The sequence below is a fragment of the Lissotriton helveticus genome, chromosome 8, assembly GCF_964261635.1.
Source record: "Lissotriton helveticus chromosome 8, aLisHel1.1, whole genome shotgun sequence".
NCBI lineage: Eukaryota > Metazoa > Chordata > Amphibia > Caudata > Salamandridae > Lissotriton > Lissotriton helveticus.
This window is the reverse complement of record NC_136069.1, coordinates 1,657,738,352-1,657,758,860: the sequence shown is the minus strand read 5'-3', so window position 1 is coordinate 1,657,758,860 and position 20,509 is coordinate 1,657,738,352. Positions and strand designations below refer to the sequence as shown.

Genomic DNA, 20,509 nt, shown 5'->3' with positions numbered 1-20,509 from the left:
ATTTTATGGATTGCCAATCTATTCCAAATATGAAAGTGTTGTCTGTACTAAAGACCTCTCCTATAAAAGTTGGGCCAAAAAAAGTAGTCTGGTTGGGTAGGACCATAAACATTAAAAAAGTGTTAAAGGAGTATCCACATTTTAACAATAAGTCATCTACCCTCCGCATCTATTTCTTGGGTAACAATTGCACATTTCTTATTATTAAAATATTGATCATAATTGGTCAACAAAACCTTTTACATTTCAAGACCTAATACTCAATTGAATACATTACAAAATTACAGACAACTTTATGGTCTACAATAATAACATACAAATTAGAAAATATAGTGAAATAAGCTAAAAGGAAGCAAGAGAGCCGTGAGTAAGGATAGCACTTAAGCGAAGAGTTAAGGAAAAGAGGGAAGAGGAAAACAGAATAAAAAACAGAACATAATAGAAGACAGTATATATCAGGAACTGATGACTGATAACCGATACCTTGATGTGTAACAAGAAGGGTATAATCAGATGGAGAGGGGTTTAGTAAGAGAAGTGGCCTCTTTGGAGGCCAGGTGTCATACATGCCAACATTTTAAGATGAAAGTGGAAGATTTTGAAAAAAATCTGGAGAATGTATTTCTCCCAGTGACTTCTATTAAGCAGAGGCTATTTCAGGTGGGAGACAGACAAAATAAAGGCACTTTTGACCTTCAAAAATTGGGAGTCTCTGGTCTGAATCAGGTCTTGGCATGTATGAGATGTCACCTACGACCCAGTGTCTTTCAGGCCTTGGTGGAGGGGAGGGCGGAGTGTTTGCATCAGTGGGGGTGTTGGGGGACGTAAGTGGCACAAAGTGGGCGTACTTTTTCAAGTTTAGAAAAATGGTTCCCCTACTTTTTGTGAAAAGACAACTGTTACAGGATGGTTATTTCTAACAGTTGAAATGGCTCGGCTGCAGTGCACAAACACAGAAGGACTTCTGCATTTCCCACTGATTAACATGACTAGCATTTAATTTTCATTTAAGCTGTTTTATTTTATATGTACTTACCTAAAGGTGAATGGCCAAAAAAGTTAAAGAATACTTTGGTTTTTTTAGCCATGCTTTTGACCAACCCCCTACATTCACCCAACCGCCATTGCTTGATGCATCACCGTTCCCACACTTGATTTAATGTACTTCAACTGATTTGCAATAGCCTTCCTGTGAGGTTTGTTTCTTTATTTAATGCATTTTTATATAGTGCAGATTTTACCCAAAGGTGTCAAAGCGCTTCATAATAGAACCAAGTATGTTACATGAGGAAAATGTACATATTTACACGTTACAGATACAAACAAGATAAATGAAAAAGTAAAATAAAACAATAGGTGGCAGGCACACACAAATCAAAAACACATTAGGATGAGGATCGTACAGGCAAAGATTACATATTTACAACATTGAAAGAACTTCCTTGAGGGACATGAAAAGGGATGTGTTAATTCTGGAAGTGTCTTTGGAAGAGAAGAGCTTTGAGGTCAGTTTTGAAAGTCCGGGTAGAGGGGGTGGTACCGAGTAGTGGAGGAATCGAGTTCCAGATTCTAACCGCATTGCCTGAGAAGGATTGAGCCATTGATCTTTCCCTTTTGAAGGTGGGAGGCTCAAGCAGTACATTTTCCGCATTATGTGAAGATCTAGAGCCTCCAGAAATTTTAAGTTTATTTGCCAGATATCGAGGGGAGGAAGTGTGCAAGGCTTTGTGGGTGATACAGGCAGTCTTGTAGATTGACCTTGCTTCGATGGGAAGCCATAGAAGAGAAAACAGTATGGGTGTGATCTGGTCACATCTTTTGGCCTCAAACAAAACGAGCTGCTGAATGGAGTACAGATTTAAGAGGGGAAAGGTGGGATTTGGGGAGGCCAGCAAGAAGAGAATTGCAATAGTCCAATCTAGGGAGCACCAGAGATTGGAACAAGGTTTTTAGATCTTGCTCCAGAAACAAACGTTGAATTCCCCCAGAGAAAGCGCAGTTGGTAACGTGCATTCTTTGCGAAGGAATTGATGTAGCAGAGTAGATTGAGACTTTTGTCAAGAATGACACCAAGGGATTTAGCGTGGTTGACAACAATAGGTTTGTTAAGTAAATTCAGCGTATCCATCCGAGATTGAACAGGGGGAGGAGAGAGTGAGGTAGAGAGGAGGAGGGATTCAGGTTTTGAAGGATTGAGAATGAGTTCATGAGCTAATATCCAGTTTTTAATAGAGTTGAGAGTAGTGTTGAGGATTGAGATGTTGTGTGCGGAAAACACTTTAAGGTAGATTTGGGTGTCATCAGCATAGAGGTGGTAAAGGATCTCATATTTACTTAGGGGATTTCCCAATGGTTCCAAATAAAGATTGAACAAAGTGGGTGTGAGGACCGATCCTTGAGGGACGCCTTGACCTACCACCATTGAAGACGAAAGGCTGTACGCTATTTTAATCACTTGAGATCTGTCTGAGAGGAATGAAGCAAACCATATAAGCCCCGTGCCTTCCAAGCCCATTCTCTGTTTTAAAGTGTTTAGGAGAGTGTTCTGATTAACAGTGTCAAAGGCTGCAGAAAGTTCTAAAAGAATCAGAAGACCAGACTCCCCCCCCGAGTCAAGTACACGCAGTGCATCGTTGATCACTTGCAGTACTGCAGTCTTGCATGAAACCAGATTGGAATTTGTCAAAGATTGTTATCCTTAATATGCAGGGAAAGTTGTTTCGCTACACATCTTTCTGTGATTTTCGCAAGAAAAGGGAGGTTGGTGATGGGTCGGAAGTTGCTGAGGTCGTTTGCATCAGCAGAGAGTTTTTTAAGAAGTGGGGTAACCTGTCCTGTTTTGAGGGCAACAGGAAGGGAGCCTTGGCTGAGGAAGAGGTTTACCAGACTGGTCCAATAGGGAAGAGTGTGGGTGTAGAAGTCAATGGCGATGCCAGTCAGGCGCGCAACACCCATTGGGCTCACGGGGCTTCAGCCCCCCCTGTCGTGTGTGTCAGCCCGGGCTGACACGTATTCCCGGGCTGGGGAGCATCTAATTGCAGCCGCACCCGAGTACTTAACAGGTCTTTAAAAGACCATTAATAAATGAGGCTTTTGTTGTGTGTTCACCCCTTCTTACAGCCACTCTGTCTGTGGTTGGAAGAATTAGCCGCCCTGAAATATTTTTCAGCCCCCCCCCGAAATTTGACTCTAGTTGCCCGCCTGATGCCAGTAGGGATGAGGTTGAATGAATGGTGTGAGGGTTTTGTTTCGAGAATGCATTTGAGGAGGGCATCTTCAGAGACACACATGTGCCTTATGACTACCTCATTCCTGGCGCTGCAGCCCCATCTAGTGGTTAAAAATGGAACGTTCGTAGGTTGGCGAAGTGATTTAACACAACGAATGAATGACACATCTGGCAAAATCCAGTGGTCCGGGCTAGCATCCGTGGTCCTTACTGTCGTACAGTAACTGCCTCTTGCTCCGAAGAGACGGTGCTCTACCTTTGAAAAGCAAACAAGGCTGGTGTTAGGTTTGCAGCTTCCACCGATCCAGCCCAACTTTTAAGCTGCAGCAGGAGCAGACAGATGACCGTGCGTGCAGCTCCGTACTTTCCCCGCACTGTTTCTACTCTTTGCCTAAAAACTTTTAAAGTATTATGACTTCGTCCAGCATTCCTTCTAGAAACGGTCAGTTTTTATGAATCTAAAGTCATTTTTGAAAAATCTGTTCTTCCAATACTGAGCTTTCCCTGAGCCGCTACAGAACATGGCCCGTTTTCCTGAAAGAGTTAAAGATGGCATATTTGAACCAGGCGTGCAGTGTTCAGACATGAGCTGTATTAGCGATTCTTCATGCCCAGTTGATAGATATTTTCACTAAGGCGATCACCTTCGAGATTTCTCCCAGTAGTATTCAATGGTCTCGTTCAGGTTTGGGCCCGGGCTCTGTTCTGTCATGGACGTCCCTTCCCTGAGATGCCAGGGTCCTTGATAACCTCACCCCCCCCCCCCCCCGACCACCAAGACTTTCATATGACTGAGCCCTTCATTCACCCCCAGTTTCTAAACACATTCCCCGTTACTGCTCCGTATGTAGCTAGAGGGAAAGGGTTCTTGGCGCTACATTTCTATTCATGCCACCGCCCCGTGACCTTGGAGTCCAGGGGGCGCAGTGCCAGGGCAGGGGTGCCCTCTGCTGAGCCTGATGTAGCAGCTGCTAACACTGGGTACCTCTGGTTGAGGCCGGTCTGTTCTGTGCCAACACCACGGGTGATCCCTCTGCGTACCCGGTTTCTTTGGTGTTTTACTGCTGCCACCGTCTTTTTAAACTTGGTTGGCCGGTCAGGCTCCCGGAGTTCCTATGCATATTAAAAATTGAGCATATTTATTGCAAGCAGGCACTCCAGGTCCCCATGTAATACCCTGGATGGAAGCCTCCACAATCAGCATTCGGTGTGGTAGGGAGCCCGGACATGACACAACCTCCCTCATTAAGCAAGAGAGCTCTCCTGTTCTGCAAATAGAGTAAGGGAAAGTGCTCTGAGAAATGCCCTAGCAACAGAATAAGTAACAATGTGCCACTATTCATTTTCCAAAGTCCCACACGTAGTATGCGGTTTACAACAAAAAATGAGCCCCCCTCTCTCCCCCACACAAGTGATTTTGACTGATTTTGAAGATGCCTCTGCACCTGTCCTGTGGTAGCCCCCACTACCCACGAGGTTTACGTCTAGTGGCGCCCATGGCCCTATGCACGCAGCGCTAACCTCGCTAAAAGCAACGGAGCGCTGGCTGTGTGCAGTCTTATTCGCTCTTCATTTTTGCTAATAAATAAGTCTGCCTTGCACCTTGGATTCCAGTTGTCTTTTATTTTGACGTCACTTGCAGATTTTTCATTCCAAAATTCCTTTTCTGCATGGCCTAGTCATGTGGAGTTCATCAATCTCTCCAATTCTTTTTTAACTTTTCTTTCTCCCTGTAGTCCCTCTGTTTACCTGCCTCGCGTCGAGATGTCTCCACAAACTCTTGTTTCCTCGTGTTGTGTTTTCACTATGCATGTTGTGGGTTCACTCCTGTTTTATGCTCTTTCCTCCTGGGTGACCAACTGGTGCATGTAGAAGTCTTGGTGCGGGCTGTCCTAGGCTGCTGCCAATTTTGAATTCTTGCACCAATGCGAATTCCTTGGTGTCCATAGGTCCCGTCTTTGGTGGGATTAGCTCTGCCATTAGTGGTTGGGGTCAGTGTCTGCTCTTTTAAGGCCCCCTAAGTGTTTATTATGACTTCAATAGATATAGACTGGAACACTTAATATACTATTTATTCACTGTGTGCTTTCGTCATCGTAGAACTTTATTTCGATCACTGTGGATCATAAAAGTATAGACTAACAAGACCGCCCCAATACACCTATACATAGAAGTGCAAATATAAATATCAGTAGACCAAATATCCGTAAAAAAATAGAGTAAAACCCACAACAATTAATGACAAATGACTCTCTAAAAGTATAAAAGAACGAAGATCACAAATATAATCTACAGCATATAAATATCCCACCACGAAACCTCACAATCATCAAGCAGTTCTTATCTATAGTCCATAGCAGACTATAGGGATTTAGTACGCTTAATCCAAAATGCCTTTAAAAACCTAGTCAGATAAAAAACAGTGCGACTAGTGTCGTGCTGCAGTATTCTAAACATTTCCTGAAGCTCCATACAACCCAGATGTTTGCACAGGGGAACATTCCATTTTGCACTTTTATGTTTATAAAAAGAACAGAAAAGCAGAACATGGATAAGCGATTCGGAACACCTTTCACAGCCTGCACACATCACCGTATGGACTTTTTTACCACTGCCATGTAAACAAGTAAATGATGTTATAGGTAAAGTGCCATACCTAAATTGAAGATAAAGTTTATTTGCCAGTGGAGGAACAATTTCATCAATAGTACTTTCGTAAAAGGCCAGTGATTTCCAGTTCGTAAAAGATAAAGAGCTCTTGCAATGTCGAACGTTATCCATTGCCACACTTTCACAGTCCCGAGTGGTTTCGCTTACCATGAGTTTGCTTTAGAGTTTGCTCTCCACTAGCCACATTTTGCAAACAATGCTTCATTTTGTGTGCATCTTCCCGCGCCTCCTGCTTCGGCACTGCTCATTACCTGCTGCTTAAAGGTTGACTTCCCTTCTTGAAGTGTCCTAGCCAGGTAGTTGGTTTCCCTATTCCGGCCTAGAGTATTACACATACCAACTGACGATGCTCCTAAGGATTGCATCATGTAGGTGCCCAATGAGGGGATCTGAACGAGAGCCTCCCTCCACAGGTATAGGGTCTGTAAGCGCCCCTCAGTGAGTGAGGAGCGTGACAGGAGTTGCAGGGATACCAAAGGGGATGAAGGATGGAACGTTTCAGCAAATCAAACACTCCCCCATACCCCCCCCCCAGTCAACTTTTCTGGGTTTAATCCATCAGAAGAGAAGTGTGGCTCACTGGTTAGAGGAGGCAGACCTGGAAGCAGAGGTCAGCCCGGGACCAGGGTTCAATTCCCGGCTCGGCGGGGTCTTGAGTCCTAAAAAAATGTCCATGGACTCGACAATTCTCGCTCCGGTGCCTACTCGATTCACGGGTTCACACTCTGCGACTCTGGGCAATAGCTTGCTTAATCTCCACAACGGCCCCTTGCGGCGGGATGCCTGGCTTTCACCTTGCGGATACCCTGCCGGGGTTATCTCACAGGGGAATACCAGGACGGGTTCCCTAAGCAAGCGCTTAGAAACCGCTTGGTGATTTGCGCTATATAAATTCCTGTACATTTACATTTACATCATTCTTTAGCTCACTCCACCACCCCAGTTCAGACATGGCCATATGCAAATCAGTCTGACCCTGTGCCTCATGGGAACAGTCCAAGCCAAACTCCCAAGCCATGCCTTCCCTGAACCGGAAACTAGCATCCTGGGACCGGTTTTGGGTTCATAACCCTCATCAGCCAGGCTATCTTGAATCCAGTGGTAGAGTGAGTAAGGGACCCACGTCTGGGCATTCCCTGCCAACTTAGGGTGAACAAAGCAAAACCAAAGGGGATGAAGGACGGAACATTTGAGCAAATTAAACACTCACCCCCAGTCAACTGATCTGGGTTTAATCCAGTTGCAGGGAGACCTGCTACCTGAAGCTGAAGGGACCCTACTCTGAAGACCCTCGGGTGTGCGCCAGCGGGGCCACTGGATGGCTCCGTAACCAGGAAGCAAGACTAATACATTGGGGATTGTTGGAATATGTTCCACTGGCTAATTTACCACCACCCATGTTTTTATTTTTTTTGTTATCCGTTACTAAGGAGATAACCTTAATACATCTGATTTGCATTAGAATGGCTCGTAAAGACAATCTATAATCCACGGGTGTGGTCACTGTCAAGGGTGTCCTGAGTAAGGCTCCTTAATTACACCCTGTCAGGGCTCCTCTGACAAGAATGTCCTATTAGTAACCTCTCTGTATTCATAAGAGCAGAGTCTAGGGAAGGGGCAGAGAAGTAACCCTCTTGTCTATTCTCTGCTCAGACCACAGCTGTATACACGCCTCTTGGAGCACAAGATATCAACTGTAGCGTGACCCCCTATTAGTGTGGGAGAGAATCTTTGTCCTTGAGTGGATGGTGTAGTTTGGGTGGTGAGCTAGCTCTATGCAGTAATCACTTTGTTTAAACGTGTGGCTTTGACCTTTTTGGTATGGTTGTATTATTATATCTTCCACCAACTGACCAGACACCTGTGATCCGCCTTAGTCGTCTTGCAGATCCCCCCCCCGAAATCCGCCGAGCCAACAGCAGAGGACGCTCCTTTTCTCACCTGCACATTAGGAAGGCTGCATCACTCTGGGAATTTAGGAAAGGACCCAAGATCTGGCTGTTTGAATTAGGATAACACTACTTAACAACTAGCAGCTCCAAAGCCTTGAGACCTGCACAAGTGATTTGCAGTACTTAATTAATATTGATTGATTGTTAATTGCAGTATTGGGATAGTCTTACTGGCTTCGTACAGGTTGAAGTATGCAAACGCTGATTTGACCAGAAGCCTGGCATTACTGTGCTGAACTAGTTGGAAGCTGCTAAAATGGCCGTCTGTGCTTCTGCAGCAGGGTTTATATGAGATTGTGGGTGTTGGTTGCCACCAATAGTAATTGCGTTGAATCAACAAAGCAGCGGTTTCGTAGGGAGTTTTGAAGCTCTCGGCGAGTTCCCCACACTTGAGGGTGTCCCATAAATGCTCTGATGGCTTCAATGCCTTTGCTTCCACATTTGTTTGTTCATCTTGAATAGATAATGACTGCTGCCAGCATGGTGGGCCCTCTTCAGGGAGCTGAGATTTAGAACTTTGTTTCCTCCACTGTTTGGCAGTTTGTGGTGTTTCCCACCTCTGACGTCGCTCCAGTGAAGCCAGATTTGAATTCCTCAGGAGACGCCATGTTGACTTTATGAAGGGGGGCTGTGGGAAATGTGATGCCATAGGTTTCTTTCCCCATCATAAACCCGAGAGGTGCATTCTGGGCAGACAAAGATGTGATAATGTTGCTGTGCACAGTTGTGTTAATAATAAAAGAATGTGCCTTTAAATCTATCTCGCAAGGTCTGTCCGATGTAACCTTTCCCCAGACAGTAAGCTTTGTGTTTTCCCCCCTTATAGACGACTCTTCTGGATCCGAAGCGTAGCATGAACTTGTCCATCCTCCTGAAGCAGTTTAAGAAGTGAGTACCGGCTGTGAACCGTGACCATTTGTTACTCGCACCACGGGGGTGGGTGGGGTCACTGGGTGAGATGGGGATCCGGGACCTTTACTTGGTGGGGTGCTGGTTGGGTGGGAGTACAGGCAGAGCCCCCTGCTTCCCCTCCCCAAACCCTGCAGAGAGTATGCTGCATACAAGAGTTGCTGCCAGCGCATAAGGCTTGCATCCTGCTTTCAGGGGTAGGCGCGTAAAAGAGAAGGGAAACATGGGAGTACAGGTGAGCAGGTGTGGTTTGCCCATGGGGTGGACACCCGTGATGGACAATGAGCAGGGCAACTTTAGGAGAATGACTCTACTCACCTGCAAGGATAAGGTCAACACACCGTGTCCTCTGGATCCCAACCTGCACAAAGAGAGTGGCAGCATGGCTGCCAACACACTTTGCTGATAAAGCCATGTATGTCTGCTTGCTGACTTAGAAAGTAACCCAGCCGAATGAACACCCCAGCCTTGCACATGCACAATAGCCCTGATCCAGTGAGGATTCATGCACAAGCCTGCGGGGAGAAAAGTATCCGTCAGCATGGTTTTCCATTTTATAACCAATTCCTTTGTTACATTCTTCTGCCAAATATCTGGCATTTCTGATCCAGTTTCTACTTTGCAGTTTTTCCAACACTTCCCTCACACTTTGCACTTTTTCTTGACATCCCATGCTGTACTCCATACAATCAGTGCTCTGGGGTGACTCGATGTGGACACCGGTTTTGTTTTTCCCTTTGCCTTCCTGGAAAAAAATGTATCCTTTTGTGGAATAAAATTTCCCAGCAGTACCACTCCATTATCCCTCGCCAACCAACTCCTACGTCATTTGGTGACCACCTTGAAAGATGCAGATCTTCTGCCCTTAAGACAACATCTACAGGAAAATGTGACTCTCCTTGGCCACTAAGGGACTTTTCAGTGCTTAATTTGAGCTGGTAGTTTCTGGTGCTCTGCACCGGCACTTAATTATCAACAATAGCGCTTAAGACAGGCTGCCACATGGTGGCGCTGTTTGTCTAATATAGAGACAAGCAAAACAACAGTTGGTTATTAATTCAATATAACTTACATTGGCTATTGCTTGCCTTCCAAGCCATTCCTACAGATGTGGGGGCCTGAACTAGTCTGATTTGTCACACTTGTAAGGTTTCATGGGTAGTAGTTGTGCTGGTTCTGTCATAGGCAGTGCTGACAGGAGCAATGTGCTGGTGCAAGCTGCAGTGGCCTCCTGATGAGAGCCCCAGCACCTATTTTCTCACACATTAGGTACTGGGCCTCTTGACTATGCTGAGTGCACAAGGCGTGGCCTCCTTCATCTCTGGTCCTTTACTGGAGGGTTCCATAAGCATCTGTTCATCCAAGTGTGTGCTGCCTCTAGCTGAGATCGCGCACTCTTAGCACAGCACTGCATGCATTACTGCATAATGCATTCTATTTTAAGGCGGAGACAGCGCGCACAGGACTCGTACAACATCTGCATGGCAGCGCATCACCTGCATTCAGAAAATGCAATGCAGGTCAATTTTCATACATTTCCTTGGATGCTTCGCAAATGCCCTAAAATCTCTTGTAGTACTTCTCAAGCCCACTTGTCTGAGTGCAGTAGTCTGCAGGTGATGTTGCCTTCACGTGCCTTGGTGTCAAATCCAAGAAGACCCCAGGACCATTCATTAGGTAAAAAACCTAAATTAAATTCTGTTTTGAAAGTGTTGTGCAAGAGATCAATCCCTTGATGATCCTTTGTGGGGTTCAGTTGCAGTTTCACCTCCTGACTCTTGAGTAGGGTCTCCCAGAATGGGTCTAGTCTCCTTAGACTGTCCAGTGAATTCCTCGCTTGTAGGTTAAATGTAGGATCCCAAGTAGGTACTGTGAGTCGAAGACGTAGGATCTCTGCACCATCCAGGACATTCGGAGAAGACTTGCACTCGCAATCTTCTTAAGATGGGGTAACCCTAACATTATTATAGCACTTGATGGAACACACAGCCCCCTTCCCTGGGGTTTGCTTGCACCTTCTTCAAGGAGCATCACTTTATTCTTTTATTTCCCTTCCTCAGACCCATGCCGAATATCGTGGAGGACATCCGCTGTGGGTCTGCGAGGGCCTACGGCGCAGACAAGCTGGGGGAGCTGATGAAAATGCTGCCGGAGAATGAGGAGGTAAAGCATCTCAGGGCGGCGGGTGGCGCGATGGGATTGGCATGGAGAGGAGACCGAATGTCAAGTGGGCTCTAGTTGAAGTGGCAAATTCTGTTTTTGCTTTCGGACTAGTTACGTTAACTAAACGCAGACCTATCCACACACCCATCATGTTTTTGTTGTTTTTTTAACAGTTGACAAAGCTGAAGAACTTCCAGGGGGACAGGTCACGGCTTCCAGAAGGGGAACTCTTCATGCTGCTTTTACTGGACGTTCCCAGGTAAGACTGATACTTTCTGCATCCCACGGTTATAGAGCTCCTACATCCTTGCCAAAGCATTCTGCATCCATCCCCTCCCCAGCCTGATAGTCTTGCAACCATCCAGTTACTGTCTCCCTGTCCCCACAAGGTGGGTTCTGCATCCATAAGATCTCTCAGTAGGGAGAGCCCAGGGGTGTTCTATGCTGCTGAAATGCTTTTATTCCCTTAGCTCTAGGGTTCTTGGCTTTCATCAGTGAACCACATCACCCAACATGCAACACTCTTTGGAGGTGTAAAGAGATCATGGTCTCCTTTGTGGTGAAGGGAGATGGGGCTTCACCTCTGAAGAATGCATCAGAAGCCTCTACTGAAGCTCTCTTTAGCATCTTCTACTGCCTGATGCAACTCTCCGATGAGCCCTGAACTGCAGGCACCCCTGCTCCTCCCAGATGTAGCACCTAGTACCTGCTCATCATGCCTCCTCCCTCTGGTCTTCAAGGAGCTAGATATTCTGGTAAAGGCTTCTAAGACTTAATGTGCCATCTTCAGAGGCGTATCTCCACCTATGTAGCTCAGTCTTTAGAGAACCACTGAAACCTTCATCCGATGCGAGGTGCTCCGGTTCAGTGCGGTAGGGTATCCAGGGGTAGCTACTCGTTTAATAACAAGTTGGTTCAGGCTACAAATCCAACTAATCTTCATTTGGAAAACAATACACAGGTCCCTGTGCACCTTCCTTAGCCCAGCTTTCTCCTTCCCGTTGAGTGTTCCTCCTGGACATGCGCAGTTGTCACTTTGCAGCGTTAGACTCTTGTGCTGTGGATTTGCTTACAAAGTACCCGTGCTGCCCTGGGGTGACAGAGGATAAAACTCCACCGCAACGCCCCATCGAAGACCATTCGAAACATGGGTTGGGCTTTGTTTTCAAAGGTCATGGAGGTTGGCGCTTGTGTTTTGCTTGTTTGTCTTGGTGCTTGCCTGTCGCAATTATGTTACCAGGAAGTTGTTTACCAGCCCTGGTTCTAAATATGGTCTAGGAAACCTAGTCCATTTAAGAGCGGTGTGTGACCCTAGAGTTTACCACACACCTCAAAACTGGTCCTCTCGCCAGTACTACATCAAAGCGATGAAAGGCAATGTGTGAGTTGGCGGTTAATATTCGGGACTTCTGTTGACCTCTCACCGCTCTGTGTTCTGCTCCTTTGCGCTACCGCAGTAGAGTGAATGACCTGCAAAGTAGCTGGATCCTAGCCCCAAAAGAGACCGTGGCGGTACCCTTGCGCCCCCGTGGCGGTACCCTTGCGCCCCCGTGGTGGTAGGGTACCCTTGCGCACCCATGCCAATTCACTCCTCTCTAGAAAACTCGCCACTCCAGGTTGGCTTTCGGCTAAGTAGGCCTCGGTGGTGAGATACAGACTTAAGACTTTGCACCTCACTGAGCACCAATGAGCTGTAGCAAGCCTTGTCTTGCCTCTGGTCCTCTGACTGGAGGCTTACAAGTATGAACTGCACAGCTCTTCACAGGGTGGTGCCATGGTGTGCATGTGGCTGGTCCAGTTTGAAGGTGAACTGCTAAAAATGCCCACGGGCAGCATTCCTTTAAGAGGTGGCTTCATTATTTTCATCACTTGTTCTTTGTGGACTCTCAACCTACTGACGAAGCAGACCTGGCCCTTTATGATCCGCTAACTTCACCTGGGTACCATTAAAGAATTCAGTTTGTATCCCCCCAACACTGAGCATATATTCCTGTATCAAAGGACAGAGATCAAAGGTTTCTTTTAGAGAATTTTAGGAGTGATCATAGTCCTTGCTGGATTTCATCCCTTCTCTTTTAATTGTATCAAAGTGACCCCTCTCCATCCACTGAGCTATCCTTCCCTGCTTTTAAACCTGCGGTAGAACCTGTGGCCACACATTTTTCTTTGAGTGTGGATTCTGAAGAGGACTCCTAAATATCCCCATCACCGCCACGGTTTATCTTTGTTTGGCAATCTTTGATAGCCACTAAATTCCCTCCCCAGTCTACATACAGCACATAATGGATAGTCCTCGCCTATTGATTTTACTTACAGAAACAAATTAAATCATTGAGGTAAGAAGTGGTGAGGAACTAGTGTTCAACCGATTGGCCTGTCTTCCTTTCTTCTGCACACAGCTCAGACAGCAACTACTCTACAATCACCACTTACAACATATATGTGGGGTTGGATATGGGGTTCTTTCAAGGGTTAAGGGTTACATCAATATCCTTTCCCATGTCATTTTCGTCCCAGATTGGTTGTTTATCCACAAGCTCCCTGGCAATCCAACTAACCATTAAGACTAAACTGTCAGGAACAGCATCCCCCATGCTCCATACTACAGCGCGTGTGAAGTCCTTGCACCCATACTGCAAAAATGTGATTGGATGCTGGACATCAGCCATCAAGGCTTGGTCAGGGGTCTTGTTTTGCCTACGTTCAATTCCTGCATGTTCGAATTTGTTTGTAACTAATCAATGATATCAGATACAGTCCGATTGCCAGAGGTTTCTCATGAGCCGACTGACCCACAGCAAGTCCTAGATATCTTAGGGGTGGCAAGGGGTTCCAGTTAATCATTTGTCATGACTATGATTTTCGCAGTCTGCGATGTTCATCTCGATAACAAGGTTTCCCTCTCGGCTCCTATGGGTTTCCTCCATAATCTAAGAATGCGTAGCTTCGTCATTGTCAGCCTTGTCGCCAATCTCTTCCTGAGATTGGCGGGAACTACACTGTCCGACACATCATGAAGTAGTGCCAGTCTGAGAGAAGGGTCTAACATTACGTCCACTAGTTCTGACAACACCGTCCATACGCCTCTGTAGTTTCTGTTGATGCTCCCAATGACCCGTTGTGATTTCCTCTTTTCCAGGTACCTCTGGCGGCTGGAGAGCATGATTCTGAAGGAGGAGTTCTTTCCGCAGTTGCATTCACTTAGGTCGTCCATCGAGACTTTGACGGAAGGAGCCCGTGGTACGAGCATGCTCGGGTAGACCTTGTTGGGGGCATGGAGGTGGGGAGGAGTAGAAATGATGGCTGGGAGGGAAGGAGTACAGAGGGTTGACACAGTTTACCCACACTATGCACGAGAGTTGGAATGCTGAGTCCTAGAGTGGTTATAAGTCTCCTTTGTTAAGTTTGTGTCATTCGCTTTGTTTAGGGTTGGGTTCGGCTGATGGTTACGTTTTCTGTGGATGCCCTACGCCGTAAACATGTGGTCTGCCAGGATTATTCGTGGAAGGAAAGAATACCTCGTAACTCACATTGGTGAAGCAGAACATAGTTCTGGAGAAAAAGGGGGCATCAGAGCAAATTTCTTGATCCAAGTCATTAGTTTATGGAAAGCCTAGAAGCAGAGGGGTTGCTACAAGCTTTAGGCCTTTAGCTTTGTTTACGTGCTTTGATGTCCATTGATGCTGAGTGTTTGGGTTCATGGGTTTAGGAGGAGTCCTTGTTGCTTTGCTCTCAGGATGTTCTTGCCATTTTATTCCCATTAACAACATTTGTTCTCTTTGGTTCCTAGAGTTACTAGAGTGTGATGAGCTTCATGTGATCATCCGCTTAGTCCTGCAGGCTGGAAACCTAATGAACGCTGTGAGTGTACTATCACCTGCTTGATGTTTATACTCCTACATTAAGCACTGTCCCCTATCCAGCTTTTACCTCGACATGTTTCTTTCTCCCTCGGTTTACTCCTCTCTTTTTATCATTTCCTTTACTTCTGTTTACAGTATATTGGCGCACCCCTTTTTCATGCTTCAGTTCAACTCAACCCATCTTTCCCCACCTCTCCAGGGTTCTCCCCTAATTCCATTTTGCACTGGGAGACTTGTGCACCACTGGTCTTGTGCTTAAAATGCTTCACAATATTTCCAGAACACCTCTTGGGAGCATTCATAAAACCCCTTTTAAGAGTTACATTTTGACAAATGCTGTGGCTAATGTGTTCAACAGTGAAGCACCTGGCATGAAACTCTTGATTACTTGTGTGGAAACCCTGCAAATGGTCTGTATATTGGCCATTAGTGTCCTGCCAAATATTGTCCAATGGTACTGCTCTGATGTGCACTAATGTGCTCACATGTGCATTATTTCACTAAAGGGGGTTAGGCTTAACCCTGAGCAAAGCACTATGCCACGCTTGCGTAGTTTGCGCCACTACGCACTATGCAAACTGCACATAGCACAGTGCAAACACGCGTAGAGTAGTGATAATTTTTTGCTTGCTCGCGGTCCTCAACGTCAAGATTGTCGACTGCGAGCAAGCAAAATGACATCCTGGCGAGACTTTTTCCTCGTTCGCGATCAGCAACATCAAGTTGCCTATCGCGAGCATGGAAAATAAACTTCCCGGCAAGATTCTCAACGCGGGGAGGTCAGGTCATTGCGAGTGGTCGCGTATGCTCGCGACTGCTCGCAATCAGAAACTACCAGTCCGCGTTGAGAAAGCTGCCGCTCGAGTAAAAATCTACTCGAGCGACAGAAAACGACAGCTCGCACTGTGCAAGATGCCGTTTTCAATGATTGCACAGTGCCGGATGCTTGTCTGCACTGTGTAATCATTGAAAACTGCATCTTGCACAGTGCGAACAGGGTACTATACAATTCACGTAGTGCTATGCGTAGCTCGCGTAGTGCTCTCTTTAGAGTTGGGCAAAGCGTCTTGTTTTTGCTGATGTAAACCACAGATGCCTGTGGACAACGGGCTGTCGGTCCAGGCACTTCTCAGGCATGTTCTGGTGTGGTTTTGTTTTCTTTCTTTCTCTTTTGAGATCACCAGGGAAAGTGTGACCGCCCTGTACATCTTAGGAGAAAACTCCCAGGGTGTCTGGTCAATCGTATTTTATTTTTCCAAAACCAACTGAGACTATGGAAGCTGGTTTTAAAAAAAATAAAAAGTTTGCTGAGCGCCCGCTCAAGAAACTTGCAGTGCCCTCATAGGAGGTGCCTTCATACAAGCTGCTAAAGGTTAAAATGCCTTCTACCCACAAGCAGGCATGCAGACACCCTTGGATGTAGCAGGCGGGCTCCCAGGTCTCTGGTTTTACTGATAAATACAGAAAGAAAAACCTCGACTTAAACACCAGGATTTATTTTTAAATGTGGCTAAAACCGGAATTAGGAGGTATTCGGAGTGATTTTAAATGCAATCCCTGATGGATGTCACACAAATAGCTGTGTGAATGGACTATCAAGGGAGTTGGAGAGAATCTTTCCTAATGATGCTTAAACAGTTTCTGGAGATTTGGGTGTAAGGGACCCTGGAGAGGTTGGGAGACAATGGGGTTCTGTGGAGGAGTTTCAATGGCCACCATAATGACACCCAGGTGTAGGTTCAACTTTGCATTTAGGTTTTGGCTGATACCGGTCTCTGAGCAGGACTTGCTTCTCTTTGCAGGGCGGATACGCAGGGAAGGCGGCTGGATTCCGAATGGCTTCTCTTCTGAAACTGGCAGATACAAAAGCCAACAAACCTGGAATGAACCTCATGCACTTTGTGGCTATGGTGAGCTCATCACATAATGGGGGCTTGAGGATGGATTATCATTGGGTTTCTGTATAAAGCTGTATCATCTGGGGATTGATTGAATGGTAAAGCGTATAAACATGGCAGCAAGTCTGTACAATCTGTTGTGTTTTCTTTGCTTTCGCAGGAAGCTGAAAAGAAAGACAAAGGTCTCCTGGTCTTTCCAGAGAAGCTGCAGCACATCGGTCCTGCCTCGCGGTAAGACGCAACTTAGTATCCACGCATCCTTGCCATAGTCGGTCTATCATCCCTTTAATTCCTTTGTGTGTTACCCTTTTATTGGTCTGCTATCAAAAGACCCTTTTGGAAAAGGATCTGGGCATCCTTTCTATTATATAAGCATTTCCATTCTATTTCAATCCAGGCTTCTCTAGCCGCTCCTGAGATTAGATTGTTTTAGATCTAGCTGGAATTGTGATGTATTTTCACCATGTGGAACATTTGGCATTATATCCGGTCAGTAGAGGCTGCACCCACTCATGGGTTCTCTATAGCTCAAGAGTGGTTGCGCAGACCTCACAGTGCTGAGCCTTCAGTCGTAGACATGGGGACAAAGGGGATAAAGATCCTGTATACAGTGGAAATGCTTGCTTCATGCTTTTCAAAATTCCATTGCAAGCAAAAGTTGCAATCACTCGAACAAAATCCCAAAATCAAGATCATTTAAATGGGTTCATCATAGTCTGATTTTGATAGCTCTGAAAACCTTGGAGCTGCAGTATCTTCAGCGTGGGGGGCGCTGAGGTCTTGTTTGACTGTGCCATTCACAAGGGAAGAGCATCCCGACACGCCAGCCCATTGCATTGTGGTAGCCGATATCGAAAGTATGGTGGTCGGTACACCACACAAATGTTTCTTCAAGCCGCATATTTCATAGTCCCAGACCTACAGTTGACTTAAGTGCTCATAAGCCCATTTCTCTAAAACGATAATCGATCTGGTAGGAGGGACTTTCTGTGTTCTGTTCTTACTGCTTACCATTCAGCTATGCCCAAGTTAGATTATGCCCTGTGCATACAGAAGGGAGCTCATTAGCTAGGTGGCCAGGTGTAGATTGGACACACGGCTTCCGTCCCTTCTAACACTCAGCGTCACTGACTGCATTCTGGAGAGTAGAAGTTGATGTTGTCCATGCTCGTCTTGCAGCAAGGCGGTTGTTTGTCCCGTTTCCTAACGAGACGCACAAATACACCTTTGGATGAAATGTGATGGCTTGTGTTTGGTGTAAAGCTCTCTGCAGCTTGTGCACAGAGATTTGCACTTTAAGAGACTCCATAAATAAAATGTTGGTCAATCTGGTAATTAGTATAAGTTTGTCCTTTTTGTGCAATCTACATAATGTGTAATCTGATTTTGTGCATCAATGTCTGAAATTGCACAACACCTCAATGTGCCTTTCACGTGGGTCCATGCTTGATGGGAAGTTGAGGTTCAAATGAGCCTAGGGTTGCTACATGTAGTATGTAAGGGGGAGCACCCGTGCAATGCTGTAAGGGGGAGCAGCACCCGGGCAATGCTGTAAGGGGGAGCACCGGGAACAGCTCAGTTTCACTGCCAAGAAATTGAATCTCATTTGTTCTCACCTGGTGCTATCCGCCTTGGGAACAGTGATTACAATTGGTTTCTTTTTTCTGTATAGTTGGTTAATAATTTAAAGCTAAGTGTAACGTAGAGCAAGGCAATCCAATATGACTCCTTCCGCAAGCCACTTGTACATACTTTAGCACTGGGGACTGGCTGGAGTTCTGGGCGCACCAGAGGTCTTTCCATCATTCCTCGAGGAGGCTGACTGAGAACGTCCTGTTCAGAAATGGACCCGACACTGTGGTAAGCACTGCCAACCATCCAGTCTCATCCGTCACTCTATCTGTTAGGGTAGCGTGACCTGGACTGTAGAATTCTGCAAGGACAGTCGACCTCTCCGTCTCACCTGTTTCCATTCAGTGAGTGGATAATGGTACCACCCTTTAAATTACCCTGATCCAGAAGAAACTGGCACGTCCTCCAAACCGGGGGACGTGCCAGTTTCTTCATTCATCTCCTACAGCTCCCAGGCTGAGAGAATTTGCCCTGGTAGCATTGAGGCTGGTTTGCTTGTTGGACCAGTGACTCTCTGGATGACTCATGGGCTTACTTCCTTCTGCTACACTTGGCTGCAGTGTCCTTGGGGACCCCTTCTATCCCCAATTCATTCAGTGCCTATATTGCTTCTCTGTAACTCAAAAGTCACCGTGCAATCTTACGTGGATAACACACGTACACCTGGTTCTCTCTTAATCCTGATACCATGTATGCGCTTTAACTGCTAATCAAATGTCAACATTGGATGCACCAGTCTGCTCCAGCTGAACGGTATAGAGTCCATCTTTATTGGGGAAAGGTGATAGGGACACGAGGACCATCCACCTTCCTCTACTGTTGAAGCAAACCCCATCCTTAGCTTCCACTGTGAAAATGATGGGTTTTGCCCTCAATAATAGGCTCTCTAGGACCCAAATTTAGAAACGTTATAGCTAGTTGTTTTCATTACCTAAGCGTAGACCCTACTCTTCTGTCTCAGTAGCGTTAAACCCTGCGAAAAGGGGTCATGAGTAACCATATGATGATTTTCCTGCATATCAGCTCGATTTTGTCCTTGGAATACACCACATACACTACCTCTTCTCAGGAGGAGGTGGACAGTGTGCTTTGGGCTGTCGATGACCATGTGTATGTGGAAAAGCTCCGGCTCTGCGACCTTTGATGCTGTGGACTACAGGGCTTTGTTGCCCATCCGTGCCGCTTAAATGGACTTGGGTATAGATGGTGTGGGACTAGCATTGCATCTTGTCCATTAAATACTTGTTCTGTTCACCATAGGTCTGGGATGAATTGGGTAGTAAACAAGTAGAGACCAATGGCAGTGGGACAGATTTGTGAGTCACTGTCCATCAGTATGACTACCCTAGGGTGTCCGAAGACCACGCTCGTGACCTCAATAGTTGCCTTTTTGCAATTGAGGCATGAATGAAAGATGCAAGTCTCCAACTGTGTCCCTTCAAAACTGTTGGTTTGTGCCTCAGGAACTATCATACATCTCTTTGGGGGAATGAAACCTCTATTCCATCCTGTGTTTAGGTAAATTGTACAGACCTTTTTACTCCTGCAGATGAACAGAGGCAATTCTTTCAGTTGTAGGAAACTGTACTTATCGAACACTCTTTAAAAAAGTTTCACTGGTTATCAATGGAGTATTGCATCAGGTTTGAAATGCTTTAACAAAAATACACACACACACTCCCTCTCACCCCTTGATTCTAAACTGGTAGTAACTGGAAGCTCATGACTTGTATATCCGAAGGACATTCTGAAAGTGGACATTTTCCTGTTTAAAACATGCCAGTTACTAGTCCCTTTACTAATGTTGCTCCCAAAACCTGCTTCACACCCTCATTGAGTAGTTTCAGTAAGAAGCTTAGAATGTGTCCATTTCTGTTGTCCCTTGGAAATTAATTGAACCCTTGTCGTTGAGCTTTCTTTGTGTTGTGTGATCTATTAGTCTTAGGAAAATGTCTGTTTTCCAGGTATTCCTCAATTCTGTGAGCCTAGATACTTCAGTGCGGGTTATTGTACATCAATATCAAATTGGTTTCATGAGTGGTGTTATACAACCTTCTGTAAGCCAGTTATGAAGGTTCTCCACTGTACCAAATAATGTAAGCAAAATACTTGCTGCCATTGGTTAACCCCGTATGTTCTCTGCAGTTGATGGTTGCTGCCTTCCACTTGAATCCGCCTTCCATCCTTCTGGTT

General features: G+C 45.9%; 1 protein-coding gene and 1 long non-coding RNA gene across 2 annotated transcripts in view; one reads left to right on the top strand and one right to left on the bottom strand.

Annotated features, from left to right (window-relative positions):
• LOC144773598 (uncharacterized) overlaps nucleotides 1-20,509 on the bottom strand; it is a 435,153-nt gene that overhangs the window by 20,044 nt on the left and 394,600 nt on the right. The window lies entirely within an intron of this gene.
• Nucleotides 1-20,509, top strand: part of LOC144773595 (FH2 domain-containing protein 1-like) — a 43,565-nt gene that overhangs the window by 13,110 nt on the left and 9,946 nt on the right. Inside the window, exons 2-8 of the mRNA XM_078658723.1 lie at nucleotides 8,678-8,739; nucleotides 10,821-10,923; nucleotides 11,097-11,182; nucleotides 14,063-14,163; nucleotides 14,714-14,784; nucleotides 16,589-16,696; nucleotides 16,845-16,915. Of these exons, the coding sequence (XP_078514849.1) occupies nucleotides 8,678-8,739; nucleotides 10,821-10,923; nucleotides 11,097-11,182; nucleotides 14,063-14,163; nucleotides 14,714-14,784; nucleotides 16,589-16,696; nucleotides 16,845-16,915 (602 nt within the window). The remainder of the gene's footprint in view (nucleotides 1-8,677; nucleotides 8,740-10,820; nucleotides 10,924-11,096; nucleotides 11,183-14,062; nucleotides 14,164-14,713; nucleotides 14,785-16,588; nucleotides 16,697-16,844; nucleotides 16,916-20,509) is intronic.